The sequence below is a fragment of the Phyllobates terribilis genome, unplaced genomic scaffold (genome assembly GCF_046119375.1).
Source record: "Phyllobates terribilis strain yellow unplaced genomic scaffold, ASM4611937v1 Scaffold_4__5_contigs__length_816908805, whole genome shotgun sequence".
Classification (NCBI taxonomy): Eukaryota; Metazoa; Chordata; class Amphibia; order Anura; family Dendrobatidae; genus Phyllobates; species Phyllobates terribilis.
The window spans coordinates 89,016,025-89,035,713 of NW_027362764.1; the positions used below are offsets into that span (position 1 = coordinate 89,016,025).

The 19,689-nt window shown below is 44.2% G+C and overlaps 1 protein-coding gene across 3 annotated transcripts in view; it reads left to right on the top strand.

The window, feature by feature from the left end:
• ZEB1 (zinc finger E-box binding homeobox 1) overlaps positions 1–19,689 on the top strand; it is a 139,892-nt gene that overhangs the window by 110,921 nt on the left and 9,282 nt on the right. For all 3 annotated transcript variants that reach the window (XM_073677612.1, XM_073677613.1, XM_073677614.1), the window contains exon 8: positions 18,154–18,334. In XM_073677612.1, the coding sequence (XP_073533713.1) occupies positions 18,154–18,334 (181 nt within the window). The remainder of the gene's footprint in view (positions 1–18,153; positions 18,335–19,689) is intronic.

Below are 19,689 nucleotides of genomic sequence, written 5' to 3' on the forward strand. Positions count from 1 at the left end.
GGCTCACAATCTACAAGGGATGGGTGAGGATACAGTAGGTGGGGGTATGGTGGAGCGAGGATTACTGCAGGTTCTACGCTTGTCGGAAGAAATGGGTCTTCAGGTTCATTTTTGAAGGTTTCCACAGTAGGCGAGAGTTTGATATGTTGGGGCAGAGAGTTCCAGAGTAGGGGGGATGCACGGGAGAAATCTTGTATGCGATTGTGGGAAGAGGAGATAAGAGGGGAGTAGAGAAGAAGATCTTGTGAGGATCGGAGGTTGCGTGCAGGTAAGTACCGGGAGACTAGGTCACGGATGTATGGAGGAGACAGGTTGTGGATGGCTTTGTATGCCATGGTTAGGGTTTTGAACTGGAGTGGGCAATAGGGAGCCAGTGAAGGGATTGACAGAGGAGAGGCCGGGGAGACAGGTGGATTAGTCAGGCAGTTGAGTTTAGGATGGACTGGAGGGGTGCGAGAGTGTTAGAAGGGAGGCTACAGAGCAGGAGGTTGCAGTAGTGTAGGGCGGGAGATGATGAGGGCATGCACTAGTGTTTTTGCAGAATCTTGGTTGAGGAATGTGCGGATCCGGGAGATATTTTTGAGTTTGAGTTGGCAAAAAGTGGAAAGGGCTTGGATATGTGGTGTTTGAAGGAGAGATCAGAGTCTAGGGTTACCCGAGGCAGCGAGCTTGCGGGACTGGGGAGAATGGACAGCCATTGACTTTGATGGATAGTTCTGTTTGGGGGGGGGATAGAATGAGATGGTGGAAAGATGAATTCTGTTTTATCCAAGTTAAGTTTTAGAAATCTAGCAGAGAAAAAAGATGAAATAGTGGACAGATGTAGGATTCTGGTTAGTAAGGAGGTGATATCAGGTCCATTATAACATTATATTGTTATTTCAGCAATTTATGTTGGCAAACCTCTATTTGTCGTCTTCATGATTTTATTTTTTGGCCCTCTATGCCAGTACTTGAGCGTTGAGCCGTTCCCGTTTTACTGATCTGAGAAGTAGAACTGTTGACTTTAGCGGCCACTTAAAGGGGTTTTCCCCTATATTACAAATTCTATTCAATGAGCCCAGGTTGGTTTAGGAAAGTAAAAAACAAACTATGCTCTGCTCCTGAACCGGCGCTGCTCCTCCTGCATCCCCCCCCCAATGATCTGCTGGCATAAACCTCTGACGGGGAGCATCACGTGACCACTGCAATCATTCCACGGCTGCGGATCGACTGCAGCCTTCACCTTCCAGTCTGAGCAGAAGAAACATTTATAAGTTCTTTGGGGTTAATGGTCATCCATTCATGAAAAGGTTCTCTGTGATACCAATTTGCAGCCACCTGCAGTTTTCACCAGGGGTGTATTTATCAATGTTTTTCTAGACAAAGCATTTCCTGCTTTTGATGCTGTGTAAAGGCAAACATTATATCATGTGATACATTAGCAACTGCTCTTTGAAAGAAAAAACACAATAAGGGCTCTTTCACACATTCTGATATCTCCAGTACTGGAAAAACCAGTACCAGAGATATCCATGTGTCCATGTGCACCTATGTGGTAACCATGTGCCGCATCAGGAGCACACGTACCGGCGCCTGGGAATCAGCGGTACAGTTAGCGCTGTTCCCAAGCGCCGGGTGCTGAACGCTGCCCTCATCATTGCTGATCGCAGCTCCAGCAGGGGACAATGTTGGTAGTAGTAGTCTGCTCCCGCAGTGTCCAACTGTAAAAATAAGAATTAAAATAAAAAAATCCTTATATTCCCGTGTCCTAAGTGTCCCCCGTAGTAATCCATGCGACTGCTCACACCGGGGAGAGTGACTCGCTCCAGCGAGCGGGCCCCAGAGCTGCGCTCAGCGAGCGGTGTCCTGTCACTCACTCAGCAAGCAGGGGACAATGAAGAGGGCAGCGTTCAGCACCCGGCGCTTGGGAACAGCGCTAACTGTACCGCTGATTCCCAAGCACCGGTACGTGTCACATGGATGTCATCCGTGTGGGACGTTTTGCAGCCCGTGCAGCGGGTAAAAAAGGACATGTGCACAGACCCATTCATTTGAATGGGTCTACGTGTAGCAGTGTCTCCAGTACGTGTGGAAAGTCGCCACACGTACTAGACACAGACGTGTGAAAGAGCCCTAATTGTTGGCCAAGCATTCTGCCAACAGGGGGTGACTCATAAATAACCTACATCACCGACAGTTAATCGCCGATGGACAATGCACAAGCATGGCTTCAGAATACACATTGCACAAGCGTGGAATTTGGATGCGAATATTCATGTGACGTCTCCGCAAACCCGGGGGCATAATTCAAATTAAGTGGGTGACGACAAGCAGGACTGAATGCAGTGAATGACACCCCTATGACTAAACAAGCAAGTAAGATATACAGTACAGACCAAAAGTTTGGACACACCTCATTTAAAGATTTTTCTGTATTTTCATGACTTTGAAAATTGTACATTCACACTGAAGGCATCAAAACTATGAATTAACACGTGGAATTATATACTTAACAAAAAAGTGTGAAACAACTGAAAATATGTCTTATATTCTAGGTTCTTCAAAGTAGCCACCTTTTGCTTTGATGACTGCTTTGCACACTCTTGGCATTCTCTTGATGAGCTTCAAGAGGTAGTCACCGGAAATGGTTTTCACTTCACAGGTGTGCCCCGTCAGGTTTAATAAGTGGGAATTTTTGCCTTATAAATGTGGTTGGGACCATCAGTTGTGTTGTGCAGAAGTCAGGTGGATACACAGCTGATAGTCCTACTGAATAGACTGTTAGAATTTGTATTATGGCAAGAAAAAAACTGCTAAGTAAAGAAAAACGAGTGGCCATCATTACTTTAAGAAATGAAGGTCAGTCAGTGCGAAAAATTGGGCAAACTTTGAAAGTGTGCCCAAGTGCATTTGCAAAAACCATCAAGCGCTACAAAGAAACTGGCTCCCATGTGGACCGCCCCAGGAAAGGAAGACCAAGAGTCACCTCTGCTTCTGAGGATAAGTTTATCCGAGTCACCAGCCTCAGAAATCGCAGGTTAACAGCAGCTCAGATTAGAGACCAGGTCAATGCCACACAGAGTTCTAGCAGCAGACACATCTCTACAACAACTGTTAAGAGGAGACTTTGTGCAGCAGGCCTTCATGGTAAAATAGCTGCTAGTAAACCACTGCTAAGGACAGGCAACAAGCAGAAGAGACTTGTTTGGGCTAAAGAACACAAGGAATGGACATTAGACCATTGGAAATCTGTGCTTTGGGCTGATGAGTCCAAATTTGAAATCTTTGGTTCCAACCACCGTGTCTTTGTGCGACGCAGAAAAGGTGAACGGATGGACTCTACATGCCTGGTTCCCACCGTGAAGCATGGAGGAGGAGGTGTGATGGTGTGGGGGTGCTTTGCTAGTGGCACTGTTGGGGATTTAGCCAAAATTTGAAGGCATACTGAGCCAGCATGGCTACCACAGCATCTTGCAGCGGCATGCTATTCCATCCGGTTTGCGTTTAGTTGGACCATCATTTATTTTTCAACAGGACAATGACCCCAAACACACCTCCAGGCTGTGTAAGGGCTATTTGACCAAGAAGGAGAGTGATGGGGTGCTACGCCAGATGACCTGGCCTCCACAGTCACCAGACCTGAACCCAATCGAGATGATTTGGGGTGAGCTGGACTGCAGAGTGAAGGCAAAAGGGCCAACAAGTGCTAAGCATCTCTGGGAACTCCTTCAAGATTGTTGGAAGACCATTTCTGGTTACTACCTCTTGAAGCTCATCAAGAGAATGCCAAGAGTGTGCAAAGCAGTCATCAAAGCAAAAGGTGGCTACTTTGAAGAACCTAGAATATAAGACATATTTTCAGTTGTTTCACACTTTTTTGTTAAGTATATAATTCCACATGTGTTAATTCATAGTTTTGATGCCTTCAGTGTGAATGTACAATTTATTCGGTCGTCCATGACAGCACCACGTGAGAGAGAGGATCCGCCCATCAAGGACAGGAAACCTACAGGTTAAAAAGGGTGGCCCTCTCTTCCCGCCTCAGTTTAGGTTTCCTGTCCATGATGGGGGACCTTGCAGGCTTACCTGCAAAAGATGGACTCCTGTCCCAGAGAGGGCCACAGCAGGTGGTTGGAGCCGGTCCGTCCCGGTCCTCTGGAGACGCCACGGCAGGGCTCATGGGGGCGCCTCCGTGAGCGTTGCGGCAGGCGCGACATCGCCTCACGGGAGGTAGATGTCCGCCAGGTGTGGGGCCGCTAGCGGGCTCCCCCCCCCCCCCCCCCGCTACCACTTGCAGGAAATCCAGGTCGTGACGGGCGCGACCTTCTGACGCGACTTCCGGTGCGCCGGGCAGGAAGCCCTGTGACGTCACCGGAAGGGGCGGGGCTCGTTTGAATTATTTGGCGCGAGCAGCTGAACGCCAGGGGATTTAGGACCTGGCGGCGAGTAGCCCACCTGGAGCACACCTTTAAAATGGAGTCTTTAAAATCCGTAATAAAGTTACTTTTTCCCCACTGCTATATGGTAGTGCTCGATCTCAAAGATGCGTATTACCATATCCCAATTCATAGTGATTACCAGAAATACTTGAGGCTGGCCATTGAAATAGACGGGGTGGTTAAACACTTCCAATACACTGCACTCCCCTTCGGTTTAGCTATAGCCCCACGGGTTTTTACTAAAGTAATGGCGGAAGTTATGGCCCATATAAGAGAAAGGGACATTCTAATTATCCCTTACCTGGATGATCTCCTGATAGTGGGGAATTCGTTGGTTCAATGCGAGACCCACCTGCAGGAGACCATGTCAGTCTTAAAGAGTTTGGGGTGGTTTCTAAATTTAGAAAAGTCTAGACTATCTCCACTCAACGTACAACAATATCTGGGGGTCATATTAGATTCCAGGAAACAGCTATGTTGTCTTCCAGAAGAGAAAATTGATAGAATCCGGGAGTTGGTAGAACAATGTATACGTAAACCTTCTATGTCACTCCGTAAGGCCATGTCACTATTGGGAACCTTCACCTCCACTTTTACTGCGGTTCGTTGGTCACAATTGCATTCAAGAGCCTTTCAGTGGGATGTGTTGTACAATAACGCAGCTTTAGAGGGGCATCTAGACCGTAAGTTTACGCTAGGTCCTCGTGCCATATGGTCCCTTCGTTGGTGGTTACGACAAGACAATCTTGCTAAAGGGGTTCCCTGGGAATGTAGTCCAACTGCAGTCTTGTCCACTGATGCAAGTGCTACAGGTTGGGGAGCTCTCTTCGAAGGGAAATTAGTGCAGGGAACCTGGTCAAGCAGTGAGCAACAGTTGTCATCAAATGTTAAGGAGCTTCTGGCGGTGCAGCATGCGTTCAACGAGTTCCTTATATATTTTCAGGACCAGCATGTCCGTGTACTCTCGGACAATCAAGTCACGGTAGCTTACATAAACCACCAAGGAGGAACCCGCTCAAGAAACTTGATGAGGGTAGCGAACGCACTTCTGCTGAAAGCCGAAGATCACTGTCTCTCTTTCGGCTACTCATCTAAAAGGCAAGGAAAACATCACAGCGGATTTCCTCAGCCGTACTTCTGTAAAAGAAGGAGAGTGGTCCCTAAATACACAAATATTCTCCAGAATCGTAGAAATGTGGGGCCTTCCGACTGTGGACTTATTCGCAACAAGAGCCAATCGGAAAGTGGAAAATTTTTGTTCCTTAGACCCCAGAGAAGGACCCCTGGCAGTGGACGCCTTTATGGTTCCCTGGAGATTTCCTCTGGCTTATGCCTTCCCTCCCATGATCCTGCTCCCAGCGGTGATAAGAAAGATCAGGGCAGACCGGGCCAGAGTGATACTCGTATGTCCCTTTTGGCCCAAAAGACCGTGGTTCCCTTGTCTCCGGAAGATGTCCATATCAGATCCTTGGGTTCTTCCGGAGATTCCGGACCTCCTCACTCAAGGGCCACTTTCCCATCCTCCAACCCCGAGTCTACATTTGACGGCGTGGAATTTGAGAGGGTGTTATTGACCAACAAAGGATTCCCCGCAAATGTAGTGAATACTCTCCTGGCTAGCAGAAAACCTGTTACCACCCGTATTTATGCCAGGACCTGGAGGAAGTTTCTGTCCTTTGCAGAAGTTAAGGTGGAGGAGGGCCCCCTATTGGAAAAATTCTGGAATTTCTGCAGCGAGGCTTAGAATTAGGTCTCACTACCAGTACCTTGAAAGTACAGGTGTCGGCGTTGGGAGCTTTATTTTCTTCCAATATTGCAGATAACTATTGGATAGGCCGTTTTATAAAAGCTTCCTTTAGGTGTAGACCCATTACCAAAGCAAAGATGTCTCCCTGGGATTTGAATTTTGTCTTAGATGCCTTGACCAGTCCTCCTTTTGAGCCACTAGATTTAGTCTCCCCCAAAATTATTTTCCTAAAGACGGTCCTGTTAGTAGCCCTAACTTCAGCCAGGAGAGTCGGTGACCTACAGGCCCTTTCAATATGCCCTCCATTCACGCTAATTCTGGACGATAGGATTATATTAAAACCTGATCCAGCCTTTCTTCCTAAAGTGGCCACTCGATTCCATAGAACCCAGGAAATAGTTCTCCCAACTTTTTGCTTTCCGCCCAAAAATCAAAAAGAGGAGAGACTTCACACTTTAGACGTTAGGAGGTGCGTACTAAGGTACTTAGAAGTATCACATGGCTTTAGAAAGGATAAGTCCCTATTTATTTGCTATCAGGGGGCTAGGGAGGGTTGTAAGGCCTCAAAGGCTACAATCGCTAGATGGATCAAGGAGGCCATTTCCCTCGCATACTCCTCAGGGGATAAAGAGATACCGGAGGGATTGAGGGCGCATTCTACCAGAGCGGTGTCAACCTCCTGGGCAGAGAAGACAGGGCTTTCCATTGAGGAGATTTGTAAGGCTGCCACTTGGTCTTCTCCCTCTACTTTCTATAGGCACTATAGATTGGATCTGGGTGGCACTGCAGATCTTACTTTCGGGAGAAGGGTGCTTCAAGCTGTGGTCCCTCCCTAATTTCCTTCGTCTCTGTAATTCTCTCACGTGGTGCTGTCATGGACGACCGAATAAAGCCTTAGTTACTTACCGGTAACAGGATTTTTCGGAGCCCATGACAGCACCTTTATATTCCCTCCCTTCACTGGCGTTGTGCACTCCTGTAGATTTGATTTCTTTTTGTGCACCCTTTTGGGAAATTGATGAAAAGTAATGTACTTAATGTGATTATGTTTTGTTATAACTAACCTTGGCGGTACTCTCATGCTCTGTTAACTAAACTGAGGCGGGAAGAGAGGGCCGCCCTTTTTAACCTGTAGGTTTCCTGTCCTTGATGGGCGGATCCTCTCTCTCACGTGCTGCTGTTATGGGCTCCGAAAAATCCCGTTACCGGTAAGTAACTAAGGCTTTCCAAAGTCATGAAAATACAGAAAAATCTTTAAATGAGAAGGTGTGTCCAAACTTTTGGTCTGTACTGTACATATATAAAGTATTTTTTGCAAATGATTATAGTGCCGATTTTCATGAAAAAAGCGTGTTGGTGATGCACATTGCATCAATAACAACGACCTGGGGACAGTTTACATGCTCCAAATGATGTGACAGGTTCCCTTTTTTAATTTTAACCAAAATGCTTTTGAATATAGGTATGGTCATTTAATTAAAGAAAACTGATGGCCAAAAGTTTTGCATCTACTATTTATTGATCACAACATGGAGAGTAATTCATTGCCAACAGTGCCATAACTTAGTATTTTGTAGCACAACCTCTTGCTTTAATTACTGCACCACACCGACTGGGCATTGATGCCACTCGGGGATTCAAGACATCTTGAGGGATCTTGCCCCATTCCATTTGCAAATCTGCAAGCAATTCATCTTTATTGCTCTGGGTACGGGCCCCAACTCGTCGCCCTGACTCATCCTGGAGGTGCTCTATAGGGTTTAATTCAGTTGATTGGCTTAGCCATTGTAACAGAAAAATATTCGACTTTGGTAACCAATTTAGACTAAATTGGATGTGTGCTTAGGATCATTGTCTTGCTGGAATTTCCATCCCCTGCCTACTTTGGCTTTACCACGTGGCAGCATTACATTCTCCAGTATATCCTTGTACATGGTAGCATTCATATTTCCATCAATTCTATGCAGAGGGCCAATGGCAGATGCAGAAAAGCAGCACCAAACCATGACATAGCCTCCACCATGTTTCACTGTAGGTGTTTTGGTACCTTACATCATTATATTTTCCTATTGGGCAGTGTATATATAGTGCTTGTCATCAGTACCAAACAGATTGAACTTGGATTCATCCAACCGCAACACCTCAGTCCAATCTGTGTCTTTCCATTGACTGTGTTCTTTGTTCTTTGGCAAACTCAAGTCGCACCTTCCGGTTCTTTGCAGAGATGAAAGGCTTCTTGACTGGACCTCGTGCATTCAGGCCTCCTGCTCTTAGCCGTGGCACCACAGTTTGGCGACTCCCTTTGACCCCATTTTCTTCCCTCATTTTGTGTGAAATCTGTGCAGCACTTTTATGGACATCAGATACTGACTTTTTCTTAATAATGTGATCAACTCTGGAGGAATTTTTCCGTGGTCGTCCACTTCTAGGTTTGTCAGCTGTTCCATAATTTTATTTTTGTTTCTTTAATATACGTGAAACTTGACTCTGAGAACAGGTGAATTCCATAGCTACCTCATTTTGGCTTTTGCCTGAGTTGACTCTGAGAATATTAAGCTTCCTGACATCTGGTGATAAATTTGGCTTAAAGTCTTTGCCATATTTTAACTTAAAAAACATACAGTACATTAAAAAAAAAAAAAAAATTAAGGCAAAATTTTACTACCTATGACTAAATATGCCAAACATTTGGCCCAGAAAATGTTGAAAACTAACACATAAAGGGATAAAACAATGTCGCACACAATTTTCGTCCTCATAGCTGACAACCATTTGCTTCCGGTTTACTAAAATCTCCAGGAAAATGGCCTCACCACAACCAGACAGAAGTAATCACACTTTAAAAAAAAAAAAAAAAGCTAAACTTTTGGTTGCCACTGTATATATAACCTTAAATTAATAAAACATAAAATATGCTAATAGTGCAAACATTCATAAGGTTTTTTTTTTTTTTTGCTTGTTTGTTTTTTTCCTAAATTCCTAATGAATGCAGTATTGACTTTTTTTTTTTTTATCTCCACGACTCTGACAACCTCTTCCCAATCACTATATTTACATATGTAAAATAACCGCTTATACTCTCATCCGGTGCGTGTGCCAATCCAGAGATGTCAGCGTCTGATCTCCCGGGGCTTATGTGATGTTATGTCATGTAGCCAATCAGCGGCCGCTTCATTCTCGCATCCTTCGGACAAAACTGTAATCTGGAAGAAGAGCTGCTGCTCTGATTTCCTCAGGATGTCTGTTTTGTCTGAAGGATGCAAGAGTGAAGCGGCTACTGATTGGCTGCAGGGCTTGCGTGACATGTCAAGCAAACCTCGGGAGACCAGGCACCGACATTGCTGGAACGGCGCCTGCACCTGAGGAGAGTATAGGCTTTTATTTTACTTGGTGTAATATAGTGGTTGTCCGAGTAGTGGAGAACCCCTTTCATGGTGGATTCGGGACTTTTCTTCTGGCTCCACAGCCTTGGTCCCAGCAGTTGGACCCTCAGCGATCATACATTTGTCTTGTGAGTAGGGGATATGTTTATGGTACAATCCCCTTAATGTGTGGTCACTTAAACACTGAACCAGCATTGCAAGAGGCAGAAAGTTTTGTCATAGAAACCTAGAAGCTGATGATGTAGACAGTGCCTGTTTGATTTCTTTTTAGCTAATATAAGTGCTAGAAAACTATTAACACTTATTTGCGTTTTTTTTCCCCCAAGACCAGGCCCGATTGATTGGGTTTCGTATTTTATTTTTTTCAGATTTTTGTGACACCTGTATGTGAGATTAGTGCTCCACTGCATTTTTTTGTACTTTCCTTCCCACTAGCCCTCTGTATTTATGCCAGCAAGTGGCGGCTTCAGATTCCCCATCTACATTTCTACACCATCCATCCTACTTGTGCTCTCTATTCGTTCTCAAATAACACAATCCTGGAATAATAAAGGCAAGAAGGAGCCGTCTTGTATCTCGGTCGTTGCTCTTTTTTTTTTTTTTTCTTTGCTCGCTCAGATTTTGAATATTACAATATTGTATTTTAAGCAGTTGTCCAATATAGTGGTATTGCATTTGCAACCTGTACAATGACAGCTCTTCAGCGCTGCAGAAATGAGTTTTTACGCTGCAGTTTTGGATCTGCTCAAAGATTAGACCCACTCAGTGGAGTTAATTCACAAATTTTCCTACAAGAATCCACTAGAGAAATAAACATGGTTGTTCTTCTCGTTGATGTTTTTAGGGTTTTTTTCTTTTCTTGCCAAGGCACATATTCTGTTGCATGTGAATAGGGAGGAAATAGCTCTTTGATTTGCACTGGATGAGGAATGTTTGACATGAGTTGTGTTGTTTCTAGAATAAGTGGCCATGTTTTTCTCAGACAAATAATTACTGATCAATTTAAAGGGACTGTAAGCACAGAATGACTGTTCAAACCAAGCACAGGCGCTCAGTGCAACCTTGGTGTGGCCAGACCTTTATGTGCAACTTCCCACCAACCTATATTCCCTCAATCTCCACCCCTTCATTATTTGATTCACATCTCCGGCTTAATAGAGCCAGAGAAGAGCGGAGATAGATGGAAAACAAGTAGGTGGAAGGTTCACCGAACTGTTTGGCCACACCAAGGGTGCACCTAGCACCTGTGCTTGGTTTGAGCAGGAATTCTAAGGAACACCATCATGAGTTAATTACATTTTTAGTTGATCACTTTCGATGCTTTTGAAAGGAATCATCTTGTCCATTTTGGGCATATTTTTACTAAACCCCTTTTTCATGAATGGCCGACCATGACATATACTGCTCAGATTCCCTTTTAATACCTTTGAGTACATTACATATTAGACAAATTCTAAGTGCAGGATTGCTTCATTTTACTCCATTCTATAGGGCTCAGGTAAAAGTGGGCAAAAAGCAAATTATTCATGCATAGTGTCCCAACATATTCCACGGCACTTTACAATTAAGAAGGGATATGTACAGTCAATATCAGACATTACGGAGTAACACATAATTCAACAATTAACCAGAGGAGTGAGGGCCCTGTCCGCAAGCTTAACATCTAAGGAAATAGGGGTGACACAAAGCTCATGTCATGTAAGGTCCAGCCATCAGTATAATAAATTCAAATAGTATTCATGTGCATGGAGATGTGGAAGCAGGAGATAGAAGGGACCAGATTTCTTAAGAAATTTTAGGAATGGAGAATGAAATGTTTTGTGCGTGAAACGGTTTAGACTGTACGTGACTTAAATTGTAGAGCATTCCAGAGCACTGGCGCAGCTCGTGAGGAGTCTTGAAGAAGGGAGTGTGAGATTCGGATTATAGAAGATGTTAGTCTAATGCAGGGATCCCAAAATTGTGGCTCAGGAGCCACATGTGACTTCCAGGTCCATGTGTGACATGGCACACAGCTATGAAGAGCAGGTCTCCAGATGGTGACTTTGTGAGTAGCCCTGCACAGAAGAGCAGATCTGGATGTGCATATGGGGTTAGAGAGAGCAATTAAGTGCTAAGCTGGAGATGGGGTTATACTGTCAGATAGAGGAGGTGCTAGAAGCTGGATGTGATGGCAGTACTAGATGTGAGAATACTGAATGGCGAAAGGTGGGAACCCCTGGATGCAATTTGCTGCCTCAGTGAGTTTTTTGTTGGGAAGCTTTGGCTGTCATTATACTGATAGTGGGGACTCTGGGTGTCTCTTCTGTGGGGGAGTTGGAAGCTGGATGTCACTTCTTGGGAGGAATTCTGGATGTGGCTCATGACCATCTGAGCTGAATATGGTTCTCTAGGTAAGAAAGGTTGGGGACCAATCAGTGGAACGGAGCGAATGGGATGGGTGGTAAACAGACGAAAGCACTTCAGAACCGTGGAGTGCATTGTGGGTGAGAGTGATAAGTTTATATTGGACTCTGTAGCATGTGGATAACCAGTGTAATGACTGGTACAGGGTGGAGGCATTGCTGTAGTGGCTGGACAGAAATACGACCCTGGCTGCCACATTCAGAAAAGATTGCATAGATGAGAGTTCAGTAAGAGAGAGACCAATTAGGAGGGAACTGCAGTAGTCCTAACGAGAATGAATCAAAGTAACAATAAGAGTTTTTGCAGTGTCAAAGGTAAGAAAAGGTTGTTTCCTGGAGATGGTGTTTGAGGTGAAACAGTCACGAGTTAGTGAGTGATTGGATTTATGGAGTAAAGGAAAGATAGAAGTCAAATATAACCCTTAGACAGCGCACATGCTGCTTGAGAGTTCTAGTAGAACCACACGCGGAAATGGAAGTATCTGGTTTAGGAAGGTTAGCAGAGGGAGGCGAGCAGGAGCTCTGTTTTGGAAAGATTCAGTTTTGGACAGAGGCAGGACATGATGTTAGAGACAGCGGACAGTCACTGATATTATGTAGTAATGCAGGGGTGACCTGAGGAGACAACATGTATAATTGGGTGTCATCAGCATAGGGATGGTACTGAAAACCAAATCTACTGATGGTTTGTCCAATAGGGGCGGTCTATGGAGCGAAGAGGAGGAGGCCTAGGACTAAACCCTGAGGAACCCTGATAGTAAGGGGAAGAAGAGCCTTTAATTTTTGCTGCTGCTGCTTTAATTAATTGCTTTTATTGATTCCAAATATTTTCCCTTTTTCTCTGAATTCGCTTGCTTTACTATTTTATGCCTCAGTCTATCAGTATCTGTTGTACAATATAATAGAATTACAGCCAAGTAAGTATTGAAGTTGTACAAGTAAGGAGTCCAGCTAATTCCCTCCGGTCTGTATGGTAAATTTCCACCTATTGACATGTCACAGCTGAGAGGATTGACTCTTCTTCCTCCATCACGGTTTTAGCTTCCAAACATAGTTCCTTCCTAATCCTTTAATGTTTCATGCTTTCCTCCGGTCTGGCATCCTGAGTGACACAAACCTTGTGCGGTGCACCTTTAGCTGCGTCCATCTATCCTAATAGCGCTCAAGACATTTGTACTCTGGGCTGAAGTCTTGTTGCTAGTTCGCCTATGTACTAAAAAAAGTTGTTGTTGTGTTTTTTTGTTTTTTTTAAGTAAGTATACTTGTTTTATATACAGTATAGACCAAAAGTTTGGGGACACCTTCTCATTTAAAGATTTTTCTGTATTTTCATGACTATGAAAATTGTACATTCACACTGAAGGCATCAAAACTATGAATTAACACATGTGGAATTATATACTTAACAAAAAAGTGTGAAACAACTGAAAACATGTCTTATATTCTAGGTTCTTCAAAGTAGCCACCTTTTGCTTTGATGACTGCTTTGCACACTCTTGGCATTCTCTTGATGAGCTTCAAGAGGTTGTCACCGGAAATGGTCTTCCAACAATCTTGAAGGAGTTCCCAGAGATGCTTAGCACTTGTTGGCCCTTTTGCCTTCACTCTGCGGTCCAGCTCACCCCAAACCTTCTCGATTGGGTTCAGGTCTGGTGACTGTGGAGGCCAGGTCATCTGGCGTAGCACCCCATCACTCTCCTTCTTGGTCAAACAGCCCTTACACAGCCTGGAGGTGTGTTTGGGGTCATTGTCCTGTTGAAAAATAAATGATGGTCCTACTAAACGCAAACCGGATGGAATAGCATGCCGCTGCAAGATGCTGTGGTAGCCATGCTGGTTCAGTATGCCTTCAATTTTGAATAAATCCCCAACAGTGCCACTAGCAAAGCACCCCCACACCATCACACCTCCTCCTCCATGATTCACGGTGGGAACCAAGCATGTAGAGTCCATCCGTTCACCTTTTCTGCGTCGCACAAAGACACGGTGGGTGGAACCAAAGATCTCAAATTTGGACTCATCAGACCAAAGCTCAGATTTTCACTGGTCTAATGTCCATTCCTTGTGTTCTTTAGCCCAAACAAGTCTCTTCTGCCTGTTGCCTGTCCTTAGCAGTGGTTTCCTAGCAGCCATTTTACCATGAAGGCCTGCTGCACAAAAGTCTCCTCTTAACAGTTGTTGTAGAGATGTGTCTGCTGCTAGAACTCTGTGTGGCATTGACCTGGTCTCTAATCTGAGCTGCTGTTAACCTGTGATTTCTGAGGCTGGTGACTCGGATAAACTTATCCTCAGAAGCAGAGGTGACTCTTGGTCTTCCTTTCCTGGGGCGGTCCTCATGTGAGCCAGTTTCTTTGTAGCGCTTGATGGTTTTTGCTACTGCCCTTGGGGACACTTTCAAAGTTTGCCCAATTTTTCGAACTGACTGACCTTCATTTCTTAAAGTAATGATGGCCACTTGTTTTTCTTTACTTAGCTGCTTTTTTCTTGCCATAATACAAATTCTAACAGCCTATTCAGTAGGACTATCAGCTGTGTATCCACCTGACTTCTGCACAACACAACTGATGGTCCCAACCCCATTTATAAGGCAAATCCCACTTATTAAACCTGACAGGGCACACCTGTGAAGTGAAAACCATTTCCGGTGACTACCTCTTGAAGCTCATCAAGAGAATGCCAAGAGTGTGCAAAGCAGTCATCAAAGCAAAAGGTGGCTACTTTGAAGAACCTAGAATATAAGACATATTTTCAGTTGTTTCACACTTTTTTGTTAAGTATATAATTCCACATGTGTTAATTCATAGTTTTGATGCCTTCAGTGTGAATGTACAATTTTCAAAGTCATGAAAATACAGAAAAATCTTTAAATGAGAAGGTGTGTCCAAACTTTTGGTCTGTACTGTATATTATGCACATCACTTTTTTTTTCATAAAGCACATATGCAGAACATTACATTAGGAACTGGCACGCTACTACTATTCATATTAGATTGTGTGTCTGACATCTATGACCATTTTTAGGGTAATATGGTGGTGTACTGTATGGAACTACATACATTGTGGAAGTCACACCTGCCATATAGTACTCTACCTCTTTCCATGCACAGACTTGTATTAGTTATTAGATTTATTCCTCATGAGCATCTAGATTATAAGGTTGCAAATGATCTTAATATAAAACTATGCTAGATGGAAAGGGGTTACATGAAAAAACAAAATTAAAAGTTAGGGGATGACCTTGATTATTTTGTATGGACTCTTAGCTTTTCCAACTTTGAATAATTCTGATCCTAAACACAAAAATTTCCTCGCAATCAAAACCGGTCGACATCTGATTGCCAATTGTACCAATGGTTATAGAGACGTCACTCGGTAATTTCCCGTGATTCAGTTGTATCATCCTTAAACACTTCGGTGATGCCACTTCATAGCCTGAAGGACAGATCTGTACCTACGGGAGGCAAAGCAGAAAAATGGCAACTGCTCCACAGGGTCATAGCCAGACAATCTTTCATGCTGTCGGAGTAGTCCACACCAACTGATACTTGTCCCGTAACTCTATGGTGTGAGTCTTCTCGGCCATCTCCGGTAAAGATTTGGTTATCCCTGAAGTGCTGGCCTTCTGGGTTTGTTGCATTTCCACAAGCTGATAAAGACTTTTACTAGAGCGCATCGGGCCTAACACATTGGGATCTTCTTTTAATGGTGATCTGGTAACTAACATTTAGGTATTTCAATGCAAGTACCCACTAAAATTAATAAATCATTAGTGCAAAACATCTTGCTAAAGTTGGAAGCAGTACAATTATTTTACCTTTTTAGTAGGTGAAATTTAATATATTTTAGTTATATCTTCTATATATTTCGATATCTTATAATAAAAAATCTGCTTGGGTATGCCTTCAAATGTTCCATTTTTGTCAGGTTGCATCTCTAGACAGGAATGTGAGAAAGACTGGTGCCAGTTCCCTTGGGAGCAGTAGTAGCTGCAATATGGGTTCCTATTCTGCTTTCTGAAAAAACATAAGTACAGCTGAATTACATTTTAACAACTTTCATTTTTATTCTTCCAAAAAGAGTCCATGACTTACTTTTATTACTTTTTATTTATTTTTTAAAGGGGTTGTCCACTACTTTGACATTGATGCCCTATCCTATCCCTATCCTAGGATAGGGCACCAATGTATGATTGGCTGCCGCCGGCACCGATAACAGCTGAGTGGCGGAGGTGTCGCGTGTGGGACCCTGGCTGATCATACATTGATGCCCTATCCTACTGATAGGGCATTAGTGTCAAAGTAGTGAACAACTTCTTTAAGGTGTTGTCCATTGGATAAAAATGTATCTCTTTTGAATGCTTAGGCTAGTTTAAAAATGAAGTCCTAAAAGCTCCACACTTACCCACTCCCTGCCGATCTCTACTTCGTGGTCCCGTCTCTACACATTAGAAATGTCCACTCCGTGTATAACTTGCTTTGCAGGTCACTGTTATGACCGATGATCAGTTGCGCAGGTATTTCAGCCACTTCAGGTGTCGAGACAATCTTTGCTGATCTCTATTTCCTGTCTTAAGTGTCAGAACTGGAGCTGCTGGGATTGGTGAGGCTTACTCTTTTACCAGTTTGAGCCCTTTTAAAGAGATGGTTCACAACTTTTTATTGGGTCAATGGTGGTCTTATAATAAAAAAAGAACCTGACTCTCACCGATCCATAGTAGTGCTGCTGATGTCCCCCAACGGGGTGTGTTAGGTAACCACTGCAGCCAGTCATCTGTCAATCGGCTGCAGTGGTCACATTCCATTCAAGCCATAAGAGTTAAGTGTCTGTTTCATTCGCTGCAGCAGTTTCTTACCACCTGAACCAAATCAGTGGCCACTGATTGGCTGCAGTGGTCAACTGACACCTCCCGCTGTTCACCATGAGCAGCAGTACCATGGATAAGCTGGGGTCCCGGGTTAAGTGTAGCAGTGACTTGATGCTCCCCAACAGGAAACCTGGGGTTAAACTCCAGCTGTAGTAACTAGGAGCAGTGGAGCAATGATGGGCCAATTTTAGTAGTACTTTTAGTCTGGTAGACAACATTCCTGAAAACTTCTAGACTTTCTCGCTTTGACTGTAGACTGCAAATTTCAGTGTTGTCTATTAGAACATATAGTAATAGCAGACGTTATTGGGCTCAGACATCTGTATACGCCACTGATTTCATAGCTGAGTGGTTGAAACAATGTATCCTACTCACAATTCTCAGATTGCGGTTCTAGATGCAACTAGCTATTGAGCCCTTTCTACGCCCGGGTGGCGAGCATTTTTATTGGTATATGGTCTCCCATCCTGGTATTTGTGCTGCCCCCATCTTGGTATTTGTGCTCCCCAATCCTGTTCCCCCATCCTGTTATGTGCTGCCCTCACCCCCAATCCTGGTACGCATAGCACCCCTCAATCCCAATCCTGGTACGCATGGCACCCCTCACCCCCAATCTTGGTACGCATGGCACCCCTCACCCCCAATCCTGGTACGCATAGCACTCCTCACCCCCAATCCTGGTACGCGTGGTCACCTCACCTTTAATCCTGGTATGCATGGCACCCCTCATCCCCCAATCCTGGTATGCATGGCACCCCTCATCCCCCAATCCTGGTATGCATGGTACCCCTCATCCCCCAATCCTGGTATGCATGGTCCCCTCACCCCCCCAATCATCCCCCCCAAGCACCGCGCTGTCCAGCGCCATTTTGCTGAAGACACACTGTAAATGTGTCTTCAGTAAAATGGCGCCGGATAACGCTATGCGCATGCGCCGATTCCAACGCCTTCACTCCGCCCCGGTCTCCGGCCAGAAGAGAGGCGCCGCGGCAATGCTCCTCCCGGTCAGATAAGTATGTAAGTATGGCGCCGGAGATTGCGGTAGGCGTTCAGTGTCTACGCATACTGCGATCTCTGGCGCCATACACTCCTCTTACCTGTAACGGCTCCATGCTTTCTTCTGTCTGGAGCCAGACTGCGCGTCACGCATGCGCAGTCTATAGAGGCTTCAGACAGAGGGATGCTTGGCCCGTTATATTATAGATAATTTGTTACAGTAATTTATTTGTTAAATTGCAACATACATTGGTTAAAATGATGGGTGGGTGCACAGACCACACTGCGCTTCAGGTGAGAATAAGCAAAACTTGAACTTTGCAATTTTTGATTCTAGGACGAGAGACAGGATACGAGTTCTGAGGGAGTATCCAATGTAGAAGATCAAAATGATTCTGATTCCACTCCACCCAAAAAGAAATTGAAGAAGACGGAGAACGGCCTGTATGCCTGTGACCTGTGTGATAAAATATTCCAGAAGAGCAGCTCCCTGCTGAGGCATAAGTATGAACATACAGGTGTGTAGTCATTGTAACCCTGTACACGAACGCAACGTTACCCTGCCCATGCAATATCCAATCAAAGTACTGGCAGCTACAAAGATACAGAATTGCTTTTCATAGTGTATCCTTATTTTGGATTATTCACAAATCACAGTAAATGTATACTTTTAATATTAATATACAGACTAAGCCCAATACCTGAGTTTCCTCAAAAAAGTAATTTTTCTAAATGGCTATACATGTACAGATAAGACTATAAAAAAAATATAAAAAAGTAATGTTGAATGGAGCTAGTCTGTACAACCAGGCATAATCTGCTAAATACTAATGCTATTTAGGATCAGACCTCTACAGATCACACATTGATAGCCTGTTCTTCCCTATGTATATTCCCAGAGAAGCCCTTTAAGTAAAGGAAAGTGTTTGCTAACTGTATGTAGCTTTCTCTGGCCACTTTATTCTAGCCTGTACAAAATAGAGTTGATTAAAGCGCTTTTCTCTGCAAGCAAACCTGATAACTTCAAAGTGGTGACAGACCTCCTTTAAAGGGGTATTCTCTAGTTGTGTCTTGAGCAGTTAAGAGCAGTGCAGTTTCCTTACGTCCTGGCTTCTAGCAGGGTGAACTCTTCTCCTTGAGTGATGGATATGGTGAAGAGCTAACCTGTAGTATGAGAACTATAAAGCTCAACACCACGTCTGCTGTAACACATTCAGCTACCAATGGTTTGTTCGGAGTCTACACTTCTATCACCGTTTGCTCATAGAGGTAACAAGGCATTTGAACGTACAGCGTGGATAGAGCCGCAGGCTGGTGATGGTGCAAGAGGGAAGGGGAGAGGGGTGAGCAGAAACTGCGGTATAGAAATCAATAGAATGGAGCGAGCTACTGCACACACCTGACCTGGCTCTAGAGACCTACTTCTGCACTATAAAAGGCAAAATCTTCCATTGCAGGAGAATAACAGCAGGTAGAAAAAGCAAGTCAATTGCAAACTTGCTTATTTTCATGCTGTCTAACTAAATCAACTTAATAACTTGAACACCCCTTTTAAGTGTCCGGGGTTAGCCCATGGTGAATAATAATAATTTTCATATCTCTCTAAGAAAAAAAAATGTTTAAGTTAATATGCTCAATAAAGATGAGCAAAAAGATGTGCGTACTGTATTCCGGCCACTGGTCCATTTCTCTGTTGAAGCCCAACTTCACTTCTGTCTACAATATCCTTGCCCCTGGCATCTCCTTGTTGCTTTTATTGCTTGCTAGACCCCCCTATGTCATGATATTGCAGAGCCTAAGAAGCAATAGAGGCGCCTAGGAGATGCTGTCTAAACGATGACGCCTGCAGAAGTAAAGTTTGGCTACAACAGGG